Genomic DNA, 23,164 nt, shown 5'->3' with positions numbered 1-23,164 from the left:
CCCCCCGCGGGTGAGAGACAGAATCCCAAGCAGGCTCTGTGCTGTCAGCACACAGAGCCCAACTCAGGGCTCAATCTCACAAACTGTGAGATCATGACTTGAGCCAAAATCAAGAGTCAAATGCTTACTGAGCCACCCAGATGCGCCAAGGATCTAGCAGTTCTTAAAGTCTGTCCTTCCCCTACCCCCACTAGGAACATCAGAATCACCTGGGAATTTGTTTGAAATTCCAATTCCAATCGAAACCTAAAGAATCAAAACCACCAGGGCAGGGTCTGGCAATCTATGTTTTAAGAAGCCTTCCAAGTGATTCTGATGCACACTCAAACCTGAGAAACTCAATTTCTAGGATATCTACTATCCTAGGTCAATCAGCCAGGGTTCTTATGTCAGCTCTAAGCAATTGGTGGCTGGCTTTTGTAAACCTCTTGAAAAACTTTAAAAGGTCAATAAACATTTTCAGTATTTTTGTATTGCCTTTTCTATATTGATAAATGAATGCCAACTTTGAAACTACTTTAAGAATTTGGGGCATGGCGGGGGGAGGGGGGCACCTAGGTGGCCCAATCAGTTAAGCATCTGACTCTTGATTTTGGCTCAAGTTCACAATCTTACGGTTCTTGAGATCCAGCCCCACCTCAGCTCTGCACCTGACTACTCAAAGCTTGCTTGTGATTCTCTCTCTCCCCCTCTCTCTCTGCCCCTCCCCCGCTCACTCGAATACTCCCTCTCTCTCTTTTTCTCTCTCAAATAAATTTAAATGCATACATAAACTTTAAAAAAATAATTTGGAGTATGGGATGGACCAACATGTTAAAAAGCACTCATAAACTTTGTGGGGAAAATATTTGCTTTATCAAAATGACAAAGGGGTGAAAATTGTGGAAAGTTTTGGTATTCAACCACTAGGAATCTAACATCATGGACTTTGGCTTTATAAATCTGAAATTGGTACGTACACTAATTTCTAGTATTAAGATTACCTCTTTTTCCTACCCACAACCTACATCAATTTTAGGAAAAAAGTAAAAAAAAAGAAAGTATAAGTTAAAAAAAAATGTACAGGTTAAAAAAATCTAAAGGGATACCTAGCTGGCTCAGTCGGTAAACTGTGGAACTCCTAATTTCCGGGTTGTGAGTTCTAGCCCCATGTTGGGTGTAGACATTACTTAAAAATAAAATCTTAAATTAAAACAAACATACATACAAAAAACAACCTAGAGCATTTTCCAGTTCAATTTCAAGAGTAAGAGAGGTATTTATTTTATAACTGGAAGTTTTTCTATCTTAATCCTCCTCACCTATCTCACCCATCCTCCCAACCCACTTCCCCTCTGGCAACCACCAGTTCTCTGTATTTAACAGACTTTGTTTGTTTATTAGATTACACGTAGAAGTGGAATCATATAGTATTTGTCTTCCTCTGAATAATTTCACTTAGCATAATACTCTCTAGGTCCATCAATGTTGTCATAAATGGCAAGATTTCATAAGGCTAATATTCCATTTTACACTCACAGACCCTACATCTTCTTTATCCATTCATCTATCTAGGGACACTTGGGCTGGCTGCTTCCATATCTTGACTATTGTAAATAAGGCTGCTGTAAACACAGGGGTACATGTATCTTTTCAAATTATTTTTCTTTGGGTAAAAATAAGACCTGGAGTTGAAAAGTACAGCATAGAGAATATAGTTAATAATATTGGAATAACATTGTATGGTGACAGCTGTGACTATACTTATGATAAGCAATCAGTAATGTATAAAACTGTTGGATTACTATGTTGTACACCTGAAACTAATACAACCCTGTCAACTAAAAGGTTTAAAAGTATTTCTGAATAAGTTAATAAAAGGCCACTATTCTTCGGGGAAAAAAACTAAGAAAGGTACATGCTTTCTAGTTCATCTGGTATAAAGCATGTTTAAAAAATATTTGTTAGGGGCGCCTGGGTGGCTCAGTTGGTTGAGCATCCAACTTCGTCTCAGGTCATGATCTCGTGGTTGGTGAGTTCAAGCCTCTTACTCGGTTCTGTGCTGACAGCTCAGAGTCTGGAGCCTGCTTCAGATTCTGTGTCTCCTTCTCTCTCTGCCCGTCACCCACTCAGATACTGTCTCTCTCTCTCAAAAATAAATAAATAAAATTTGTTAGGAGGGCCTGGGTGGCTCAGTCAGTTGAGCATGCAACTCTTAATTTCAGCTCAGGTCATGATCTCATGGTTTTTAGGATTGAGCCCCACATGAAGCTCTGTGCTGAGTGTGGGGCTTGCTTGGGATTCTCTCTGTCCCCCTCTCTCTCCCTGCCTTTCCCCTGTTCAGATGGTCACATGAGCTCTCTCTCTCTCTCAAAATAAATAACCTTAAAAAAAAATTATGTTACATGTTTTTGTTTCACACGTTCTTAACTGCCTTCTTCTCAAAGCTCTATATCTAAAACACTTAAGTCCAAATTGTAATCTATTACCCCAAACAAAAAATTCCTGAAGACAATTTAGATATTCCTTGTTTTATTAGCATTAATATCACCTTCCATTTGGGTGGTATTATGTCTTTTTTTTATCTATTCTTTTTTTTGAGAGAGAGGAGAGAGAGAGTGAGCAGGGGAGGGGCAGAGAGACAGAGAAAGAGAGAGAGAGAATCCCAGGCAGGCTCCACATCGTCAGAGAGGATCCCGATGTAGAGCTCAAACCCACAAACTGTGAGATCATGACCTGAACTGAAATCAAGAGTCAGACACTTGGGGCGCCTGGGTGGCGCAGTCGGTTAAGCGTCCGACTTCAGCCAGGTCACGATCTCGCGGTCCGTGAGTTCGAGCCCCGCATCGGGCTCTGGGCTGATGGCTCGGAGCCTGGAGCCTGTTTCCGATTCTGTGTCTCCCTCTCTCTCTGCCCCTCCCCCGTTCATGCTCTGTCTCTCTCTGTCCCAAAAATAAATAAACGTTGGAAAAAAAATTAAAAAAAAAAAAAAAAAAAAGAGTCAGACACTTAACTGACTGAGCCACCCAGGTGCCCCTGGACATGGTTACGTCTTAACTCCTTTGGGTAGAAAGAACAATCCGAATAAATACACCACAAATCAATAAACCATTAGTAATGAGGAAAAAATTCCTAATTTGTACCTGATTCACTCCATAAGTGAGTAGTTCCCTACATGACAAGGAGAGAAATGTTTTTACCTTACCAATGCCACATCTTGTCAGCATTTCAGCAGTCACACTACCAACTCCACCAACACCTACTATTGCTATAGCAAAGGTACGGATTTTCTGTGAAATGCAAAATTATACATTTGTTGGTTAACTTTTCATCAAAAATGTCAGAAATTATTTTCATTTACTGAAATCATCTTCGAAAACTTGGAAAGGTTTATCATACCTCATAGTCATTTACAATCCCCATTCGTTTCAATGCCATCAGGCGGCTTAAAACAAAAAAATGTTTTAAATTACAATCTTTTAATATGTGATATAGATAAAAATACATCATCCCAGAAAAACACAAACTCAATCACTACTAATGCTTTAAAAGAAATCTTTCAGCATGCCTTTACCAGGTGAGACTAAATCACCTGGGAAGCTTTAAAAACACCCATGCCTGAAGATCCTTCCAAGTGTAGCCTGTGCAACAAGATTTTTTAAAAATGCACCTCAGATGTTCTAATGAGCAGCCAAGGTCAAAAACAATTGACTTAAATGTTAAGTGTCTAGATGAGGCAGGTCAAAGTAAAATTTCAACATTTTCCCATGCTTTCTTAGCATATGTATTTAACATTTAACACTCAGATTAATGTTTAACATCAGTTGTATCTGCCCAAAACGGATGACGTCTACTTTTAGTAAGCACCTACTGTATGCCAAGGACTCTAAGAGGTACTTTACCTAGTTAGTCTACTCTGTTATCTTGAGTTCAATGTGTGTGTGTGTGTGTGTGTGTGTGTGTGTGTGTGTGTGTATTTAAACCCATATACATAAAATTCCCATTCGTTTACACTTTAAAGAGTCAAATACTTCTACCAGGCTTGCTAAAATTCTGCAAGCTCCTGGCCCCCACCTCCCTTTTCCTCTCCTTCCTCATTTTCAACTGTTACTAACACATCTCTAAATAGCATGCTAACGTTGTTACTTCTGGATTTTCAGTTTTAGGTATTATTTGAACATTTCACTCGTACCATTCGTCCCTACTAAACACATATTTCCCATGGTTGCTCAGCTACTAAGAGTTGGGATTTGAATCGAATCAATCTGGTTCTAGAGACCTTCCTCTTAATCCCTGCACTGTATCGAGCCAGCTGACAGTATTGGTAAAGTCAAACAGCTTTAAAACTAAAGCTAATTGTGCTTTCCCCCCACGCCCCCAATTTTGAAATTTTGAGAAGCCTTTATGAAACTCGAAGTCTATGCTTAGCGGGTTTTATATTTAATATCTTCTGAAAGTTATTACTATCAGTTTTATGCACAACGAGGCAGACTAAAAACAGAGGGAGGGGCGTTAGGAAACCGGCCGCGTGTCCTCAGCCGGCCCGCGAGCAGCCACCATATGGCTGATTCGCTCGGGTTTTGTTTCTTAAGAGGAAGAATACCGAGTAGTACTGAGACTTGGCCCCGGGCGTTTGGGAACAGGACTCAAGAAGAGGAAGGTGGGAGGCGGTGTGAGCTGCACAGGAAGGGAGCGCCTCACTCCTGACCACCCGGAGACCTTGACCTCGCCCCCTCGCCGGCCTCCCACCCGCAACGCAGATCACCTGTAAGGATTGGAGTCCACCACCTCCGGGCTCATCTTCTCGATGCGGACCCGGCCGCCGCCTCCGTCGCCGCCCCCCAAAGCCCGCCGACTCCTCTCCTGTGCCAGTTCCCGCTCCAGCTCCTCCACCCGCTGCTGCAGCCGCTCCACAGACTCGGCCATGGCTGGGACGCCGGCCGCCAACGTTCCCAGCCCCGGCCTTCGCCGTCGCCTCCGCCCCACGCTGCTAGGCCTGCTGGCCCCGCGAGGGGTAAGCGAGAAGGCACCTAGCCGCGGCCTTCCTAGCCCAGAACCCTGGGGAAGTGTTCCCACCGCCTCACGAACGACACGTCGCCGCCGCTCCCAGGGTCCGGCCGCTGTACCGCTTCCGGTGCGTTGCTGTCACCGCTCCCCCTCAGAAAAAAAACCCGCTCCTCTTTGCTTCCTTCTTCGCCCGGTCCTAACAGACCCGGCCGCACCAGGGCCAGAGTTCTTAGCGACCGGAGCCGGCGGCCTCTGATGGTGCCTTTCCAGCCGGGCGGTTAGGAGAAACACCCAGGATCTTTTATTCCTGGGCCCAAGGTCTCGACGGGCCCATTTCTGAACCGGACCCAGTAGGTCTTTTCCGCCTGTAGGTTCATGAAATTTGGAGGTAGAAGAGGCCTCTTCATATTAGGAGCGATTAACGTGGCTTTGCCTTCTTCAGGATAGCGGCCTCCAACTGCGAGGCTGACTGAAATTGTTAAATGCGAGCACATGGAGGTCATCTCCCACAACCCGACTAGAGCCTGAATGACCAGATTCAGGGACCAATGTTGTTCAACCACGGTGCCCAGGGATGTGTGTGATTGGCAGGAGAGGCGGGGCCACTCCCGCCCCGTCGCGTTGGGACCTCGCCCCCAAGCCGTGGAGTAGCATTCCTCAGGCCAGAGGTCTCAGCGCGGAAGGCCTGTGGATTCTGCATCTAGGCGGCCGGCAGAGGCAGTCATGGAGGGCGGTGCCTCCCTCGAGCCCGAGACCACCGAAGTGCTGCCCCAGCACAAGTTCGACACCGGGTCCCTGGAGGCCTATCTAAACCAGCACTTGCCTGGCTTTGGTGCCGAGCCAGAGGCCCACCTGACCGTTGCTCAATACAGGTATCGACGCCGGCCTTCTCCTCCAGCGGAAACAAATCTGTACAGTGTGCTTTTCTTTCTTTGGCCCACGGTGGGTTCGCAATTTCCCCCCGTCCCCGCTTCTTTTCCTGCACTGACTCGCTCTGTAGGTGGGGGCTGCCGTCAGTGGTCCCCTGCATTTCATCCTGGGTATTTCCAATTCGAGGACAATAATGGAAGCACCACAACATTCATGAGTCCAGCTATGCGAAGGAATCTTTGTTGAAGGATGCAATCCTGTACCTGGAAGATTCACTGAGGCAATTAAGGTTGGAAGCTTTGTGGGATAATATAAAGAGGTTTTCTCTCAACTTCTGTTATGTGACTGTTAGATCTTTTTTTTTTTTTTTTCTGAGAAGCAGGTGCAATTCCGTTGTAATTGGCAATGTTCTCGAAGGTTGAGTTAATGGCACCAGCTGGTGGGCCTGAATTCTAATCCTAGATCTTCCACTTAGCAAATCACAGCACTACTTTGGGCTTTAGTTCTTTTTGAAGTGAGGGAATGGAACTGGATGACGCTCCTGACAATACTGTTCTCCATCATGAATCAGGCTCTGGTCTGTTTTATAACAAACAAATTTTTAAAAAATTTATTCTAAAAGTAGTATTGTGAGAAAGGCAGAACTATAGAAACAGTGCTGGCTTCCAGGAAATTTTATCTGCCACTTAATGACTGGGAATTTAAATGTTATATAAACTCCCTGAGAATTAGTTTCCTGATCTGCAATAAGTACTTGCTCCTTTTAATAATTAAATTGCATAATAGTAGGTGAAAGGTCTTAAACACTGTTTACAACACAAGGCTTCTAGGCTGGAAACCTAAGCTGTTTTTTATTACACCTACTTCCGCCTCCAGTGTCTATTGGGATGTACCTTTTAATTCTGTACCACAAAACTCTCTGATCCATCTCCTTTACCACTATTTTTATTTTCACATAAATCACTAGTCATGGAATACATATGCCAGTGATAAGTGCCAGAGGCATATGATATTGCATATTGTTGCAGGGAGTATGGCCGGAGTCGCAAAAGATGAGTCCGCAAAGTGCAGTTAAGTGAAGGTCCTCATACTCGAGTCGGAATGAGGCCCTGACTCCAGAATGAAGCTTCTTTTTATTAGGATAATTGCGGAAGACTGTGCATAAAGTCAGCTAAGCAAGTGTGTTCATCAATCTAATGGTTTAGCTTTTCAAGGTTGAATTTGAAGTTAATTGGTTTCTATAACACTAGGAAGGGTCAGTTGTGAAGGAGGATCTGACCCTGGACAACGTTAATGGCTCTAGGCGATCCTTACAAGCCACAGCACAGCCAGCTGTGTTCAGCTGTGTAAACATGCTAAGGCCCTATACCTTCTCCAGCCCTTCCCTTTTGAAGTCATTTCCTTTGATACTTCTCTCCTGCATCTCCCACAGCATGTGATACTGACCATGTTTCTTTCTCCAGCTGGGTTCAGCTATATGAGTGTAGGCAAAGAGTTGGACTTGAATGGGTGGAGTATGGGGGCGGCAGTTTCCTGGGTGGCTCAGTTGGTTATGCAAAACTGACTTTTGATTTTGGCTCAGGTCAATGATCTTCCTGAGAACCAGCCCCACCGGTTTCATGTTTCACGCTTAGCAGGAATTTGCTTGGGATTTTATCTCTCCTCTCTCTCTGCCCCTCCTTCTCCCCACCCACCCTTCTGCATTTACGCTCCCTCTCAGAATAAATAAACATTAAGGGGGAAAAAACAGAATGGGGGAAGCCAAGCAAATAATCTGGAGAGGGGTTTAATAAGTATCTTGAAGATGCATTCAAGAGGGTGGTTATGTAATTTACCATCAAATTTAAACGAGTGAAGGAAGGATGTAGGGGAAAAGAAGCTGAAGGATGGTAAAAGATAATATGATCAATGAATGGTAGTTTCCAGGATTGAAGGATTGTTGGAATCAAGGTACCAACCAGCAGGAGTGAGTGAAAAGATAATGGTCAGAGATAGAAATGCTTAACGAGGATGGATTATGCAGTGCTTGAATTGGTGTGTAAGGTGTGTCCCCTAGAGTAGGTGACTGAAGTAGTATAAAGGAAAATATCACCGGAGTAGAAGAATTCAAGGAGCTGACACCGTCCTGAGTGTTAGAATGAACATCTGAGTAGATTTTGAAATTATTAATGAAGATAGGAGTAGTGTAAATAAGAGCAATAGTGAATCAATAGGCAATGAGGGGGAGTGATTTAAGAGCAGTTGGTTGCAACAAGAAAGGGTAGAATGCAGTAGTCTCATAACATGAGATTCAAAGCTGGATTGAAGGGTTTAGGCAGGAGGGAGGGCAAAAAGTTTGCAAGTGGCGATGAGTATCAAGAGGGACGTAGACTCCATCTCCAGGCCTACAGGATAGGTGATGTGGGGGAGGGGGTGGAATCTACTGTGTAATAAGCCTGCAAAGGAAACAGGGGCCTCATGGAACATTCAAGCTTTAGTCACAGCAAGAAGGTGAACTCCATTCAGAGAGTGAAGCTGTTTGTGATTATGCTGAAAGACAGTTCCAGGGGCACAGACAGAGAAAAGATATCAAGAGTTGGGGGAGGGCAGGGTGGGAGAAGAAGACAAAACAGGGACTGTGCAGAGCCTTATGGGAATTAGAGTATAGTAGGTAAGTGGTGATATGGGAATCTGGGACTTTTGTTGACCTAAACAAGGATAAAGAGCATAAGGGGCATCTGCCTAGCTCAGTCAGTAGAGCATGAGACTGTTGATCTCATAATGGTGGGTTAAAGCCCCACATTGGGCATAGAGCTTACTTAAAAACAAAAAACAAAACATGATGAGACCAATCCTGGGGGGTTCATGACAGTAGTGATATAAGTGATGGGAAATAAGAAAAGTGAAGTGTTTGGGACTACAGAGGGGCAGTCTTATACTAAGTGCTCTGGGCTCCACCCCACCCCCCCCCCCCCAACAAATGATGACAATTTAAAAATAACTTTGTTCAGGGTGCCTGGATGGCTCAGCTAGTTAAGTGTCCAACTCTTGATTTTGGCTCAGGTCATGATCTCACTGTTGTGAGATCAAGCCCCATGTCATTTTTCCATGCTGGGCATGGAGCCTGCTTAAGATTCTCTTTCTTCCTCTCCCACCCTCTCTCTCTCTCAAAAAACAAACAAACAAACAAAAAAAACAAAGAAACTTTGTTCTCTAAAATGAATAGCACTTTCCATTTATTTCTCATATGAATAGAATGAACCTGTATTCTCTTCCCCTGTGTGTATTCAAGTATTCAGAATGTCTAGTAATAGCTCAAATATGAATTTAAAAACTGTCACTGATCTCTCTACAAATTAGGATCTTTCAGACTTCATAACTCTGTGGATTGTGTTATGTTGTTTTGGTCAGCTTGGTCTATTTCTGCATTCATGGTTCCACAACAGGCATCTTCTGTTTGACTTCATCTTTGATTCTGCTTTGATGTGTCTCATCTTCCACCATGGCCTTACTGTTGAAAATATAGGATCAGAGCATGTCCTTAGGGGATATTTTGCCTCTCTGCTTCTAATCTCTAGCTTTGTACTTCTAAGCCTCTTGTACTGGATACTCAATGTTTTCCATGCTCGAACACCATGACAGTGGTCTTTTAATCTTTAATTTTCTTGATCTCTTATCTAGAGCAAATACATTTAAAATGCTGTTAGCATCAACATCAATAGTTACTTTAGGGGCACCTGGGTGGCTTAGTCGATTTGAATGTCTGACTTCAGCTCAGGTCATGATCTCATGGCTTGTGGGTTTGAGCCCCGTATTGGGCTCTGTGCTGACAGCTCAGAGCCTGGAGCCTGCTTCAGAGTCTGTGTCGCCCTCTCTCTCTGCCCCTCCCCTGCTCGTGCTGTGTCTTTCTCAAAAATAATCATTTAAAAAATTAATGAAAAAAAGTTCACTTGTACAACTCTAAAGTGTGCAGGAGGGATGTTTATTAGTTCAAATTTTCCAAACTACTTGTTATCCTGTATCATTGCTCAATTTCATGAATCTGAATGAACACACTAAACTGATTGTCAGAGTAGATAGTGAAGGTCAAAGTCCATTTGGTATGATCTGTGGTATTGCACGTAATCAGAACAGTCATTACTCCACCAGTGGTTTCAATACCAAAGGAGATGGAATGATACCAAAGAGCAGTGAATTTTGAATAGTTTCAGATTTATCCCTGCACAAGAGACAAGATGGCTGCCTACATAGCTGCAAACATAAGTAACACCCTTGTCAGGATTGATGCTTTTTTCTAATTTCTTGCTTTTGAAAGAAAATTCCTATAGCTATTTCTAAGTTTCTGAAGCTTGGAGATGCAGCTGAAACCACCCAGTAGGATGACCTTGTGGGCCTGAGACTTATCTAGCAAGATGTGAAGAAAGGCTTAAAGAACCTTTTCTCCTTCTCTATGGACAAATTAAGTTAACTTTCTATCTTTGTTACTCTAGTAACTCCTTAAAGGTGGCATGTCAGCTGTGTTTCTAGGCAACATTACTTCCGGTAAAAATAATATGTAATTGATAAACTGTAATCTAAACTAGAAGTCCTGGAAATGAACGCTAAGTATCTGGTGGGGTACTCTGGGCTTCCCTAAGTGTAGCAAGTTCTTGTACCTGCTCATGTCCCTTGCCAGGAAGCTGGGAGCTGTGTCCAGAAGAATGTTACTAGAGACAATAGCTCCTGTGGAACATGAGGCTTCTAAGCCAGGGTGGAACCTATGTGGTCCCATTTCTTAGAACCTGAGCCATCACCAAAGGGACACAGGGGTCACAGAGTAGATCCTAGAATGCTGCATGGATTACTGTGATGCCCCTGCTGTACAAGTTCATCTGATGTTGCCCTGCTGCAAAACTGTATTTCCTGACTTCGTATGCTTCCTCTTCTTCTTCTTTTTTTTAAGTTTATTTATTTATTTTGAGGGGGAAAGAGGGACAGAGAGAGAGGGAGAGAGAATCCCAAGCAAGCTCTGTGCTGTCAGCATTGAGCCCTTATGCAGGGCTCAAGCTCACAAACCATGTGATCATGACCTAATATCAAGAGTCAGCCACTTAACTGACAGCCATCCAGACACCCCTGACTTTGTATGTTTCCAAGTGAACTAGTGCAGAGGGTAGTCAATTAGGTTTTGTGAGACTGATTGTCTAATCAAAGACTTCTCCAGCCGAGTGATTTTCCCTAACTGCATACTTAAATACGAAGATTCCATCTTTGTTAACTAAGATTTGGCAAATCAAAAATACCACCTCTTTGGTTATAGCAACACATTTCTTTCAGCACCAAATATCTTGTCCAACTCCTAAACAGTAGCTATGGCTATTGGCTTATTGATGATTCTTATCATATTGGTACCATCAGTGGTTTCTGGATTATATGGCAACCTGATGTTTAGAGTGATTAAAGTTAGCCATTACTATGTGCACAGTGTTGGTGATGATCTTCCCAAGGTGGGCTTCTGCATTTTTGGGGGTTCTTTTTAGGAACCATGGTATATATGTACACAGAGGAGAAGATTTTAATTGGTGAGATTTTAACAGAAATATGTATTTTTTAATTTATTTTTCTGTTGAAGTATAGTGTCACTGGGATTTTTTTGAGACAAAATTTATCTTACATAACATTTAAAATTTGGGGCGCCTGGGTGGCGCAGTCGGTTAAGCGTCCGACTTCAGCCAGGTCACGATCTCGCGGTCCGTGAGTTCGAGCCCCGCGTCAGGCTCTGGGCTGATGGCTCGGAGCCTGGAGCCTGCTTCCGATTCTGTGTCTCCCTCTCTCTCTGCCCCTCCCCCGTTCATGCTCTGTCTCTCTCTGTCCCAAAAATAAAATAAACGTTGAAAAAAAAAATAAATAAATAAAATTTGAACTATTTTTAAATATACAACTTAGTGGGTTTTAGTATATTCACAATGTTTTGTCACCAGCACCTCTATTTCCAGAACATTTCCATCAACCTAGAAAGAAATCCTTACCTACCAATTCTGCCCTCCTCCCATCCCTTAGCAGCCACTAATCCACTTTCTGTCCCTATGGATTTACATACTCTGGACATTTCAAAGAAGTGGAATCATACAATACATGGTCTTTTGTAACTGGCTTTTTTTCACTTAGTGTCATGTTTTCAAAGCCCATTCTTGTTGCAGCATGTATCAGAACTTTATTGCTTCTATGGCTAACAGTCCATTATATGGCTGTGTTACATTCTGTTTATACATCTGTCTATTAATGGACATTTGGGTTATTTCCATTTTGGGGCTGTTGTGAATAGTGCTGCTATGAACATTCACGGACGAGGCTTTATACAAATGTGTTTTCGGTTCCCTTAGATCTATACCTAGGAGTGGAATTGCTGGGTCATATGGTAACTCTATCTTCAATAAAAAGCTTTTTGTTGGGGCGCCTGGGTGGCGCAGTCGGTTGAGCATCCAACTTCAGCCAGGTCACGATCTCGCGGTTCGTGAGTTCGAGCCCCGCGTCAGGCTCTGGGCTGATGGCTCGGAGCCTGGAGCCTGTTTCCGATTCTGTGTCTCCCCCTCTCTCTGCCCCTCCCCCGTTCATGCTCTGTCTCTCTCTGTCCCAAAAATAAATAAAAACGTTGAAAAAAAAATTTAAAAAAAAAAAAAAAAAAGCTTTTTGTTTTTTCTTTATATTTCACTTACGTCATTTACTATCTTGAAAGGCTGGTACTTCATATATGATTGCATCATCAAAAAATGCATCAATCAGACTTCTGGCATTAAAAAAAATGTTGTAAGTTTCATTGCAACTTGACTCTTTGTAGCATCACAAATAAATTTTCCCATGTCCCAATAATCAGCATAGCTTGAGGTGATCCCATTCTTGACCACTGGCAATGATCTCTATTTTTCCATGTTAAAAGGCACCCACACAGGTTTAGATGGTGCCAAAATCAGTGTTCTTAGATATGATTCCTGGGAAGGATGGGTCTGGCTTGTAGAAGAAAGATGTAGACAATGGAGCTGCTACTGCATTCAATCTGGACTAGTTTTGTCCTTTGCAGATAGAAGCTAAAGGCCTAGGGAGAAACGTCAAAGATTTTTTTTTCATTTCCTATTACCTGTTACCGCAGAGACTGATTCTTTTAATTATTGTTTAAGGCCTCTCTTTCATGCTTTTGGAATCTTCAAAAGCTGGGTAATTCTAAACTGCTATATTGTGAATGAAGGTGTAAATTGAATAGTTTTGATATCTGGAGGATATTTTTAGTCCATGTGAGAATTTTTGCTCTCCTTTCAGGGAAAGCCAATGCCCTGGTATCTATGAGTTCCTTGGGGCACTGTTGTATCTCCCTGGCCCAGATGTTCACCCTGGTCCAGACACTTCTCTCTTACCAGAATTCCCATTGTAGAGAGCTATACTTAGGTGCTAGCCTTGGTGAAGCATCTGGGGGTTATATCTCTAACAGCAGATGAGGGGCCATTTACCCACCTATTCCAGCATCCTTTAATTAATTTTCTGACTGATCACATACAATCTCTTTTCCTAGCCTTCGTTTACTTAGATCTAGGCATTATTCTAGGGGTACTACTGATAAAATTCATGATTTACAGGCAGGGAGTGAGGTTCTCTCTTCTACCTATGTGGATTACAGATTCTCCAGCTGCCACTGTGTTATCATCTGCTTTATATCATCCAAAAGCTAGTGTTTTTAGCTGCTGGTAGCACCTCTGTTGATTTCCCAGCACTGAAATTTATTTATTTTCATTTTGTGCTTCTTTTGACATCTTGGTAGCATTTGGGGAAGGAAAATATATCTTTGTAATAGGCCTTTTCTCTACTCTTACCCAGATCAGGACAGTCCAATCCAACCTTTTATCTCCAGAAGGGCTATCAAGCATATGTACTCAGAAAAAAACCATCTGGATCACTTCTTCCTAAAGCACATAAGGTATGGTGTACAAATGCAATAATTCTTTTTTAAGTTTACTTATTTTAGAAAGAGAGCAGGGGAGAGGCAGAGGGAGAGGGAGAGAGAGAATCCCAAGCAGGTTCCTTGCTGATGGCATGGAACCCGAAGCAGGGCTCAAACTCATGAAATGTGAGATCATGACCTGAGCCAAAATCGAGAATCAGACATTCAACTGCCACCCAGGAACCCCCCCTTTTTTTTAAATTTTAGAGTACATGAGCAGGGGAGAGGAGCGGGAATCGGGGGAGAGAGGGAGAGAGAGAGAAAGAGAGAGAGAATCCCAAGCAGGCTCCACACTTGGTGTGGAGTCCAACACCGGGTTCGATCCCGTGACCCTGGGATCATGACCTAAGCCGAAATCAGGGGTTGGACACTCAACCAACTGAGCCATACAGACACCTCTACAAATGCAAGAATTCTTTGTTGACAAATAAATGCTTTTTATGCACACACAAAAGAAAACATTTTAAATTGCTTTTATTTTTTATTTTTTAAAATGTTTATTTTTGAGAGAAAGCACTCACAAGCGGGGGAAGGGCAGAGAGAGAGGGAAAAAGAGAATCCGAAGCAAGGCCCAAATTGTCAGCACAGAGCCCAGTGTGGGCTTCAAACTCATGAACTGTGAGATCGTGACCTGAGGCGAAGTCTGACATTTAACCCAACGAGTTACCCAGGCGCCCCTAAATTGCTTTAAAAGTCATCTCATGTTATTAAATAATAATGTATTTTATTTATCAGATGAAAATTTCACTTGAATTGTATCCCTTTTTGTTTTTAAAAAGGACTTGAGGAGGGGTACCTGGGTGGTTCAGTTGGCTAAGCATTGGACTTAAGCTCAGGTCATCATTCCAGCACCAGGGTGCTTACAAACACTTCTGTCACAGCCTATGGCTCTGCTGGCTTCTCTCACCTTGGTCATTGTTTAGTCATGTCCCTGCTCTAGTTAATCTTTACCAACTGCTGCTTTATTACAGCTGTCAAAGTGAGCTGCGTGGTTTCTCCTCCTTAGAAGTCATCAGTCACCGCTGAGTCTGGGGCCAGATGAGTCAGCATCACAGCTCTGCTGTGAGCCATGTCCTGAGGTCCTGAGTGATAGGCTCATATATCTGTCCTGGTTGAGGAGACCCTTTTATCATATTTGGGTTCCTGTTTCAGTGTTAGCTTACGTGTCTTTGCCTCCTTTCCCCATGGTTATCTTGAACTCCATGGCAGCCTTGGATACCAGGAAGGATTCCCATCCTCTGCTTTAGAAACAAATACCTCTTTAGATCTCCAGAAAAGCTAGTGCTTTTCCCTTCTACCAACACTCACTGGCCTCCCCCAGCACCATGTAGCTGACTGTGCTCAGAGCCTTAGAATAGAGACTTGCCTGAGCCCCCTTGAGAGACAGAAAAAGAGAGAAAGAGTAAACGAGAGCGAGCCAGTGAGCCGTGAATTGCTGAGAACATCTCTTTGTGAAATATTATGAAATTTGTGAAATATTGTGGTCAGGAACTGTTGCCTTCATATGAGCAGAGCCAGGATGAAGCCCCATTCATGTGCTATCCTTTAGCCTAATTAAATTTCTTTCTTTCTTTCTTTCTTTTTTTTTTTTTTCAGTGCTGGCCTAATTTATAATTGTAATAATTGCTATGACTACATGACTACTTTTAAGGAAAATATTACCCCCCAGGTCATTTGTTGATACTGTTTTAAAATTGATTTGTAGGGGTGCCTGGGTGGCTCAGTTGGTTAAGCATCCGACTTTGGCTCAGGTCATGATTTCACGGTCTGTAAGTTCAAGCCCCATGTCAGGCTCTGGGCTAACAGCTCAGAGCCTGGAGCCTGCTTCGGATTCTATGTCTCCCTCTCTCTCTGCCTCTCCCCTACTCGTACTCTGTTTCTCTCTCTGTCTCTGTCTCTGTCTCTCTCTCTCTCTCTCTGTCCCTCCCAAAAATAAATAATAAACATTAAAAATTAAAAAAAATTTTACATATTTATTTTTGAGAGAGAGAGAGAGACATAGTGCAAGCAGGAGAGGGGCAGAGAGAAAGGGAGACACAGAATCTGAAGCAAGCTCCAGGCTCTGAGCTGTCAGCAGAGCCCAATGCAGGGCTTAAATCCACGAAATGTGAGATCATGACCCAAACTGACGAAGCCACTGACTGAGCCACCCAGGCAGCCTAATATTTAAAAATTTTTTAAATAAAATTGATTTCTAGCATTAATGTAAGGTCACAAATCGTTACTAAATTTCTGTGTTTCTAGGGTACCTGGCTGGCTCAGTTGGAAGAGCACATGACTCTTTATCTTAGGGTCAGGAGTTCAAGCCCCACACTGGGTGTAAAGATTATTTAAAAAAAATTAATTAAAACTTAAATTGGGGCACCTGGGTGGCTCAGTCACTTGAGCCTCTGACTTCAGCTCAGGTCATGATTTTGCAGTTCGTGGGTTTGAGCCCCACATTAGGCTCTGTGCTGACAGCTCAGAGCCTGGAGCCTACTTTGGATTCTGTGTCTCCCTCTCTATCTCTCTCAGCCCCTCCCCTGCTCATACTCTGTCTTTCTCTCTCAAAAATAAACATCAAAAAAAATTTTTTTTAACTTAAATTTCTGTTTCTGGTTTTTAATAATCCATCATCCTATTTAGATTGATAGAGAATTTAAAGTCCAGAAAGCTTTGTTTTCAATTGGATTCCCCGTTCCCAAGCCTTTATTGTACTGCAGTGATGCTTCTATCATTGGAACAGAATTTTACATGATGGAACATGTGCAGGTAAATTAACACTTAATCTTTATTGTTGCTTTTATTTTTAATCGTGAAAATTAGATGTTAATAAATAATAGTTTATTAGTTAACATTTTAGGTAATTTGCTTTGCAAGGGCTTAAACTTTCATTTGAATTTGAGCACAGGCAGTGTAGGAGGGATGAAATAGACTAGGAACAAATTTAGTAATTAGCAGGTGTTGACTTATTCTCAAAATTTCCTCTAGATGGCAATAAAGAGCTATATGTAGTGGCAATAACCAAACCCTCCAGATGGTGGACAGAAAAATACTACTCCAAAGAGAATATCAATCCCTTAAGAACAATAAATTCAAAGTGTTTAAAAAAAATTATTTTGTAAACTGTAACTTGAGAGTAGTTTTGTCCATTAAGTTCATTTTGGAATATCGTTGTATATTCCCTTTGGCATACATAATCTATTAAACATGTTTCCTAAGTGAATGTTTTTCTAGCATATTCTACAAAGAATTGTTTTTGTTAGAAAACTGTTATCCTGATTTTTTTTTGTGGACAGTGGGGGATTATGACACTACAAGTAATTGGAGTGAAAAAATGTATTTTGTTTTAAATTATCTATTGTAATTGTTTCTATAGGGTCGAATCTTTCGTGATTTTACAATTCCTGGAGTTAGCCCAGCAGAACGCTCAGCCATATATGTGGCCATGATAGAAACCTTGGCTCGGTTACATTCCTTGAATGTACAGTCGTTGCAGGTGGAAGGATATGGTAGAGGTGCTGGGTACTGCAAAAGACAGGTAATGCGTCCACATGAAGAGCTCCTTTTCTCAAGTTCTTGGAAATAATATCCTTGATTAGTCAAAATAAAAACCCATTATACTTTCCCGAAACTTGGGTATAACTTTTAATATCAACCTTTCTATTGGCTTTTTGTTGGCAGAAAATAATTTTATATTTTTAGATCAGGTTTGTTCAGCCTAAGCTTCTGTAACTAACAACATGTACATGGATGCAAATTTAAAGCTTTTCTGCCTCTTCACTTAATTTATCAATATGTTTTCTATACAGTTTTCCTTTTGAAGTTAACATTTATTAAGCACGATTGTGTGTGTTTAATACTTCCTGAGTACACTGTTAAATATCAAGAAAATAGAAATAAGTTCTTCCCCTAAAGGAACATTTTTTTTTTTTGAGAGACCTATACATGAATCTCATTTATGTGAAACTTGAAAATAGAATAAAAGAGTATATAATCTAGTAGTAAATTGTTTGGTACCCATCATGAGAGCTGTTCTATTTAGAGGGTGCATATCAGTGTGCCCTTACTTGGGTGGGGAAAGCTTTGTGGGAGAGATCTGCCTTGCACTGTGTATTTAAGTAAAGAGAAAATCTAGAGTGATAGGGAAGAGATGGTGAGCATTTCAAACCAAAGAGACAGCAAGATCAGATATGTATGGGACTATTTGCCTATGTCTGTCTGTCTGTCTGTCTTTTTGAGGGGTGCTAAGGGAAGAGAGAAAGGAATAAGATTTAGAGAGTACTCACACTATGCCAGGCCCCATGGTAGGTAGGTTGCTTTTAAAATCTTCGTAATAACCCTAAGACATAGGTATTATTACCCTCATTTTGCACATGAGGAATCTAAGGCTACTGCGTATCAAATAATACGTGAATAAGTGGCTTAGGCATAATTTATACTTGAGTCTGTATGATTCCACAGATGAAGGTCTTTACTGCACTAAGTTGACCAGAGATACCTTGGACAATGGGGAGAGACCTATGAGCTGATGAATAATATGGTTTCAATTGATGGAGGACTTTGAGTATAATTTGATTTGTTTGTATTTGATTCTAAGAACAATAAAAAGTCTTTGCACTCCTTATACCTGAAATATATTTAGAAGATTCTGTAGGTAATAAGAAAAAGTATTAAAATGAAAAGTAAAAATCTCCCTTCTTCTCCCAGCCCGTGTATTTCCTTTTTCAGAGATTAGTTGTTTCTTGTGACCCTTCCAGAAATCTGCTATACCTTTTTATTTGTGTATATATGTGTTTGTGTACATTCTTTTATTCTTTCACAAAATAGTTGCAGAATAGAGGCTAGAACCCACATTTCTTGATCCCTGTGCCAGTATTTTTTTTTCCTGATAAAAATCTAAGTTAGTAAAAGGGAACTAGATGGAAGAGAGATTTAAATGTTTTAGGTTCATGTGAACGTCACTTAGAGGGATTTGTCTGGAGCATTGAGGAATGAAACCAAATTTGATATGATTGAATTTTGTTTAAATTTAGAACCTAAGTTCTATGTTCAACTTTACAATTTTTCTTATTTATATATCTTTAGGTATCAACCTGGATAGAGCAATATAAAGCTGCAGCTCATCAGGACATCCTTGCCATGAACCAGCTATTTCACTGGCTAATGAAAAACTTGCCAGAAAATGACAATGAAGAAAATTTGATTCATGGAGACTACAAACTAGATAACATAGTTTTCCACCCTACAGAGGTATTTAAGCTGTATTTATAATAAATTAATTAGGTCTTAGCACTTTTGACTTGGGACACAAGTACTAGCTAAATATTCCCCTCAGGGCTCCAATGGAGACCAACCCAACCCAACCTCACTCTTCCTCTTTGGTACTGTCTTCACCACTCAAAACTTTCAGGAATGAGTCCTACAGATTTTATGGCATAGGTAACTGCTTACGTTTAAGGCCAAGTGCAATCCTCAGGGTATCTGATTTACTGCTTAAAGAGGATTTGGGAACTTACATTCATGTCACTGTTTTCTTCAGAAAAGTTTTTCATCTACAACAAGTATTTAGCTTACCCATATTCTTGCTCTTTTGGTTCACCTTCAGTTCCCTTTTCTTATCTCATGAAGAATTTTTAATGTGACTATTATAAGCTCAGAGAGGACAGAATTCCAAACGCCTCTTTTGACGGTTTGAAAGAATCATATGAGCTTAACGTGACCTTGCTCTGTGTAAATGTACACAGTGTCATCTTTATAAAAGGTTCAAACAAGTAAAAACTATAACCTCCCTCCACTGAGCACAGACTGTGAAGTCTGGGATTGGAGGAATATGGTGGGAGCGAGGAAACATCTCAGTCCTCCTCATTACCTCATTACCTCCTCATTACCTGTATGCCATTGGACAAGATATTAATTCTGACATTAATGTGAAAGATTTATGCTTTCCTGAATCCTACTAGTTAAAAAGAGTTTTTTCTGGGTTCATTAATTTTCTCAGATGCTGAGATGTTTTAGGGCAGTAAGAACTGCTCTGAATTCGCGTGCTAAGCTTCTGGATTTCATGTTCTTTCCATACAGGAAGAGGACAGGAGAAAAATAGCATTGTAAATTACATTGCTGTCATAATTCAAAGTAGTACTGTATCAAGTAAGAATTCAAATATAGCATAAAGACATGAGCACATTCACCAGCAAGACAGAAAACATAGGAAAGTAAATTTTGATATTAAAATTATGTGTATGTAATTATAAATGTGTATGCGTAGACTTTTGTTAATGGCACTGATGAATTCTGAAATAACTTTGCTAAATATAGATTAGGAAAATTAAAGAATGCTAATTAATAACTTGGAAAAATTTAAAAAAAAAATTTTTTTTTTTAATTTTTTTTTCAACGTTTATTTATTTTTGGGACAGAGAGAGACAGAGCATGAACGGGGGAGGGGCAGAGAGAGAGGGAGACACAGAATCGGAAACAGGCTCCAAGCTCTGAGCCATCAGCCCAGAGCCTGACGCGGGGCTCGAACTCACGGACCGCGAGATCGTGACCTGGCTGAAATCGGACGCTTAACCAACTGCGCCACCCAGGCGCCCCCAAAAAAATTTTTTTTAACGTTTATTTATATTTAACAGAAAGGGAGACAGGGAGTGAGTGGGGGAGGGGCAGAGAGAGAGGGAGACACAGATTCCGAAGCAGGTTCCAGGCTCTGAGCTGTGAGCATAGAGCCTGACGTGGGGCTCAAACCTACGAACCGTGAGATCATGACCTGAGCCCAAGTTGGTTTCTTAACCAACTGAGCCACCCAGGTGCCCCATAACCTACAAAAAATTTTAAAGCTTATACCTTTAAACCTAGCAGGATCAGGCCTGTATTTGATCTGTACCATAGAAGTGTCTAATATTTTAAGAGCCTATCTTTGAATAAGTCACGGTTTTCTATGGGTTCTGTAACCATGTACTTTTCTACTCATTGCTTAAGCAAGGAAGGAAAAATTCAGACCTAGATCTCTTGAATTTTGTGTCATCTACCAAGATGTTTAAATTTAGGATTAATCATAATACGCTGAAAATAATGGCAAAAACACTAAGTACTAAATGGTTACTCCCTTTTAATTTTTAATCTCCTGTTAGAAAACCACTTCTTTTTTTTTTTTTTTAATATATGAAATTTATTGTCAAAATGGTTTCCATACAACACCCAGTGCTCATCCCAACAGGTGCCCTCCTCAATACCCATCACCCACCCTCCCCTCCCTCCCACCCCCCATCAGCCCTCAGTTTGTTCTCAGTTTTTAAGAGTCTCTTATGCTTTGGCTCTCTCCCACTCTAACCTCTTTTTTTTTTTTCCTTCCCCTCCCCATGGGTTCCTGTTAAGTTTCTCAGGATCCACATAAGCGTGAACACATATGGTATCCGTCTTTCTCTGTATGGCTTATTTCACTTAGCATAACACTCTCCAGTTCCATCCACGTTGCTACAAAGGGCTATATTTCATTCTTTCTCATTGCCACGTAGTACTCCATTGTGTATATAAACCACAATTTCTTTATCCATTCATCAGTTGATGGACATTTAGGCTCTTTCCACAATTTGACTATTGTTGAGAGTGCTACTATAAACATTGGGGTACAAGTGCCCGTATGCTGATGTATCCCTTGGGTAAATTCCTAGTAGTGCTACTGCTGGGTCATAGGGTAGGTCTATTTTTAATTTTTTGAGGAACCTCCACACTGCTTTCCAGAGTGGCTGCACCAATTTGCATTCCCACCAACAGTGCAAGAGGGTTCCCGTTTCTCCACATCCTCTCCAGCATCTATAGTCTCCTGATTTGTTCATTTTGGCCACTCTGACTGGCGTGAGGTGATATCTGAGTGTGGTTTTGATTTGTATTTCCCTGATAAGGAGCGACATTGAACATCTTTTCATGTGCCTGTTGGCCATCCGGATGTCTTGTTTAGAGAAGTGTCTATTCATGTTTTCTGCCCATTTCTTCACTGGGTTATTTGTTTTTCGGGTGTGGAGTTTGGTGAGCTCTTTATAGATTTTGGATACTAGCCCTTTGTCCGATATGTCATTTGCAAATATCTTTTCCCATTCCGTTGGTTGCCTTTGAGTTTTGTTGGTTGTTTCCTTTGCTGTGCAGAAGCTTTTTATCTTCATAAGGTCCCAGTAATTCACTTTTGCTTTTAATTCCATTGCCTTTGGGGATGTGTCGAGTAAGAGATTGCTACGGCTGAGGTCAGAGAGGTCTTTTCCTGCTTTCTCCTCTAAGGTTTTGATGGTTTCCTGTCTCACATTCAGGTCCTTTATCCATTTTGAGTTTATTTTTGTGAATGGTGTGAGAAAGTGGTCTAGTTTCAACCTTCTGCATGTTGCTGTCCAGTTCTCCCAGCACCATTTGTTAAAGAGACTGTCTTTTTTCCATTGGATGTTCTTTCCTGCTTTGTCAAAGATGAGTTGGCCATACGTTTGTGGGTCTAGTTCTGGGGTTTCTATTCTATTCCATTGGTCTATGTGTCTGTTTTTGTGCCAATAACATGCTGTCTTAATGATGACAGCTTTGTAGTAGAGGCTAAAGTCTGGGATTGTGATGCCTCCTGCTTTGGTCTTCTTCTTCAAAATTACTTTGGCTATTCGGGGCCTTTTGTGGTTCCATGTGAATTTTAGGATTGCTTGTTCTAGCTTCAAGAAGAATGCTGGTGCAATTTTGATTGGGATTGCGTTGAATGTGTAGATAGCTTTGGGTAGTATTGACATTTTGACAATATTTATTCTTGAAAACCACTTCTTATAGGATTAAAGTTGTCAAACAGGTGTCAACTTCCTTTAGATAAGCAGAATATTCAGTAGTTCTAACAACTATTTTTTAAAAAAGAAACAACTTCTAGAGGCACAGCATGAAGCTATTTCTCTGCAATACCAATTTGTGACATGTATCTTTATCTTTTATTAGAGTTATATGGTATCTAGTTAAATTTCTTCTACTCTATACCCAATAATCTCATAATTATTAGTTAAATTTAATCAATTTCTGCCTCCTATTTAAATATTGTAGCTAATTTTTTATGGAAGTAACATATGGTTGGCAGAGTACAAGTCAACTAGCATTTATTCATTACCAACTATTTGCTCTGAAAGATGGAGTTGGAAAGGAAGTACAGCTCTTAATGAGGTCGAAACACAACTGTAGAGAAAAATATATAACAGCAGAGAACAATATATATCCAAGTGCTAAAGTATGTCCTACAAAATGAACTGTAAGAGCAGTCAGAGGGAAAGATACACTGTGCTGGCATTGAAAGCTGTGAAATAGCTTAATAGTTTATCTTTTCCACCCATTTTTTATTTTTATTTACTTATTTTTTAATGCCCTTCTTAT

The 23,164-nt window shown here is 41.2% G+C and overlaps 2 protein-coding genes across 5 annotated transcripts in view; one reads left to right on the top strand and one right to left on the bottom strand.

The window, feature by feature from the left end:
- UBA5 (ubiquitin like modifier activating enzyme 5) overlaps positions 1 to 5,096 on the bottom strand; it is a 16,351-nt gene extending 11,255 nt beyond the window's left edge. Inside the window, exons 1-3 of one of the 4 annotated variants that reach the window (XM_040480200.1) lie at positions 4,745 to 5,096; positions 3,379 to 3,424; positions 3,123 to 3,269 (exon numbers count right to left, since the gene is read on the bottom strand). In XM_040480200.1, the coding sequence (XP_040336134.1) occupies positions 3,123 to 3,269; positions 3,379 to 3,424; positions 4,745 to 4,905 (354 nt within the window). In that variant the 5' untranslated portion in view covers positions 4,906 to 5,096. Of the gene's footprint in view, positions 1 to 3,122; positions 3,270 to 3,378; positions 3,425 to 4,744 lie in introns of those variants that run through there. The other 3 variants (XM_040480201.1, XM_040480204.1, XM_040480203.1) reach the window with 3 other exon arrangements.
- A 445-nt stretch (positions 5,097 to 5,541) lies between these two features.
- ACAD11 (acyl-CoA dehydrogenase family member 11) overlaps positions 5,542 to 23,164 on the top strand; it is a 91,542-nt gene continuing 73,919 nt past the window's right edge. Inside the window, exons 1-5 of the mRNA XM_040480199.1 lie at positions 5,542 to 5,858; positions 13,681 to 13,780; positions 16,430 to 16,555; positions 17,163 to 17,324; positions 18,872 to 19,036. Of these exons, the coding sequence (XP_040336133.1) occupies positions 5,710 to 5,858; positions 13,681 to 13,780; positions 16,430 to 16,555; positions 17,163 to 17,324; positions 18,872 to 19,036 (702 nt within the window). The 5' untranslated portion in view covers positions 5,542 to 5,709. The remainder of the gene's footprint in view (positions 5,859 to 13,680; positions 13,781 to 16,429; positions 16,556 to 17,162; positions 17,325 to 18,871; positions 19,037 to 23,164) is intronic.

Source organism: Herpailurus yagouaroundi, unplaced genomic scaffold (genome assembly GCF_014898765.1).
Source record: "Herpailurus yagouaroundi ecotype Mexico unplaced genomic scaffold, PumYag 159, whole genome shotgun sequence".
Classification (NCBI taxonomy): Eukaryota; Metazoa; Chordata; class Mammalia; order Carnivora; family Felidae; genus Herpailurus; species Herpailurus yagouaroundi.
Note: the sequence above shows the minus strand (reverse complement) of the source record. Positions and strands in the feature narration are given on the sequence as shown.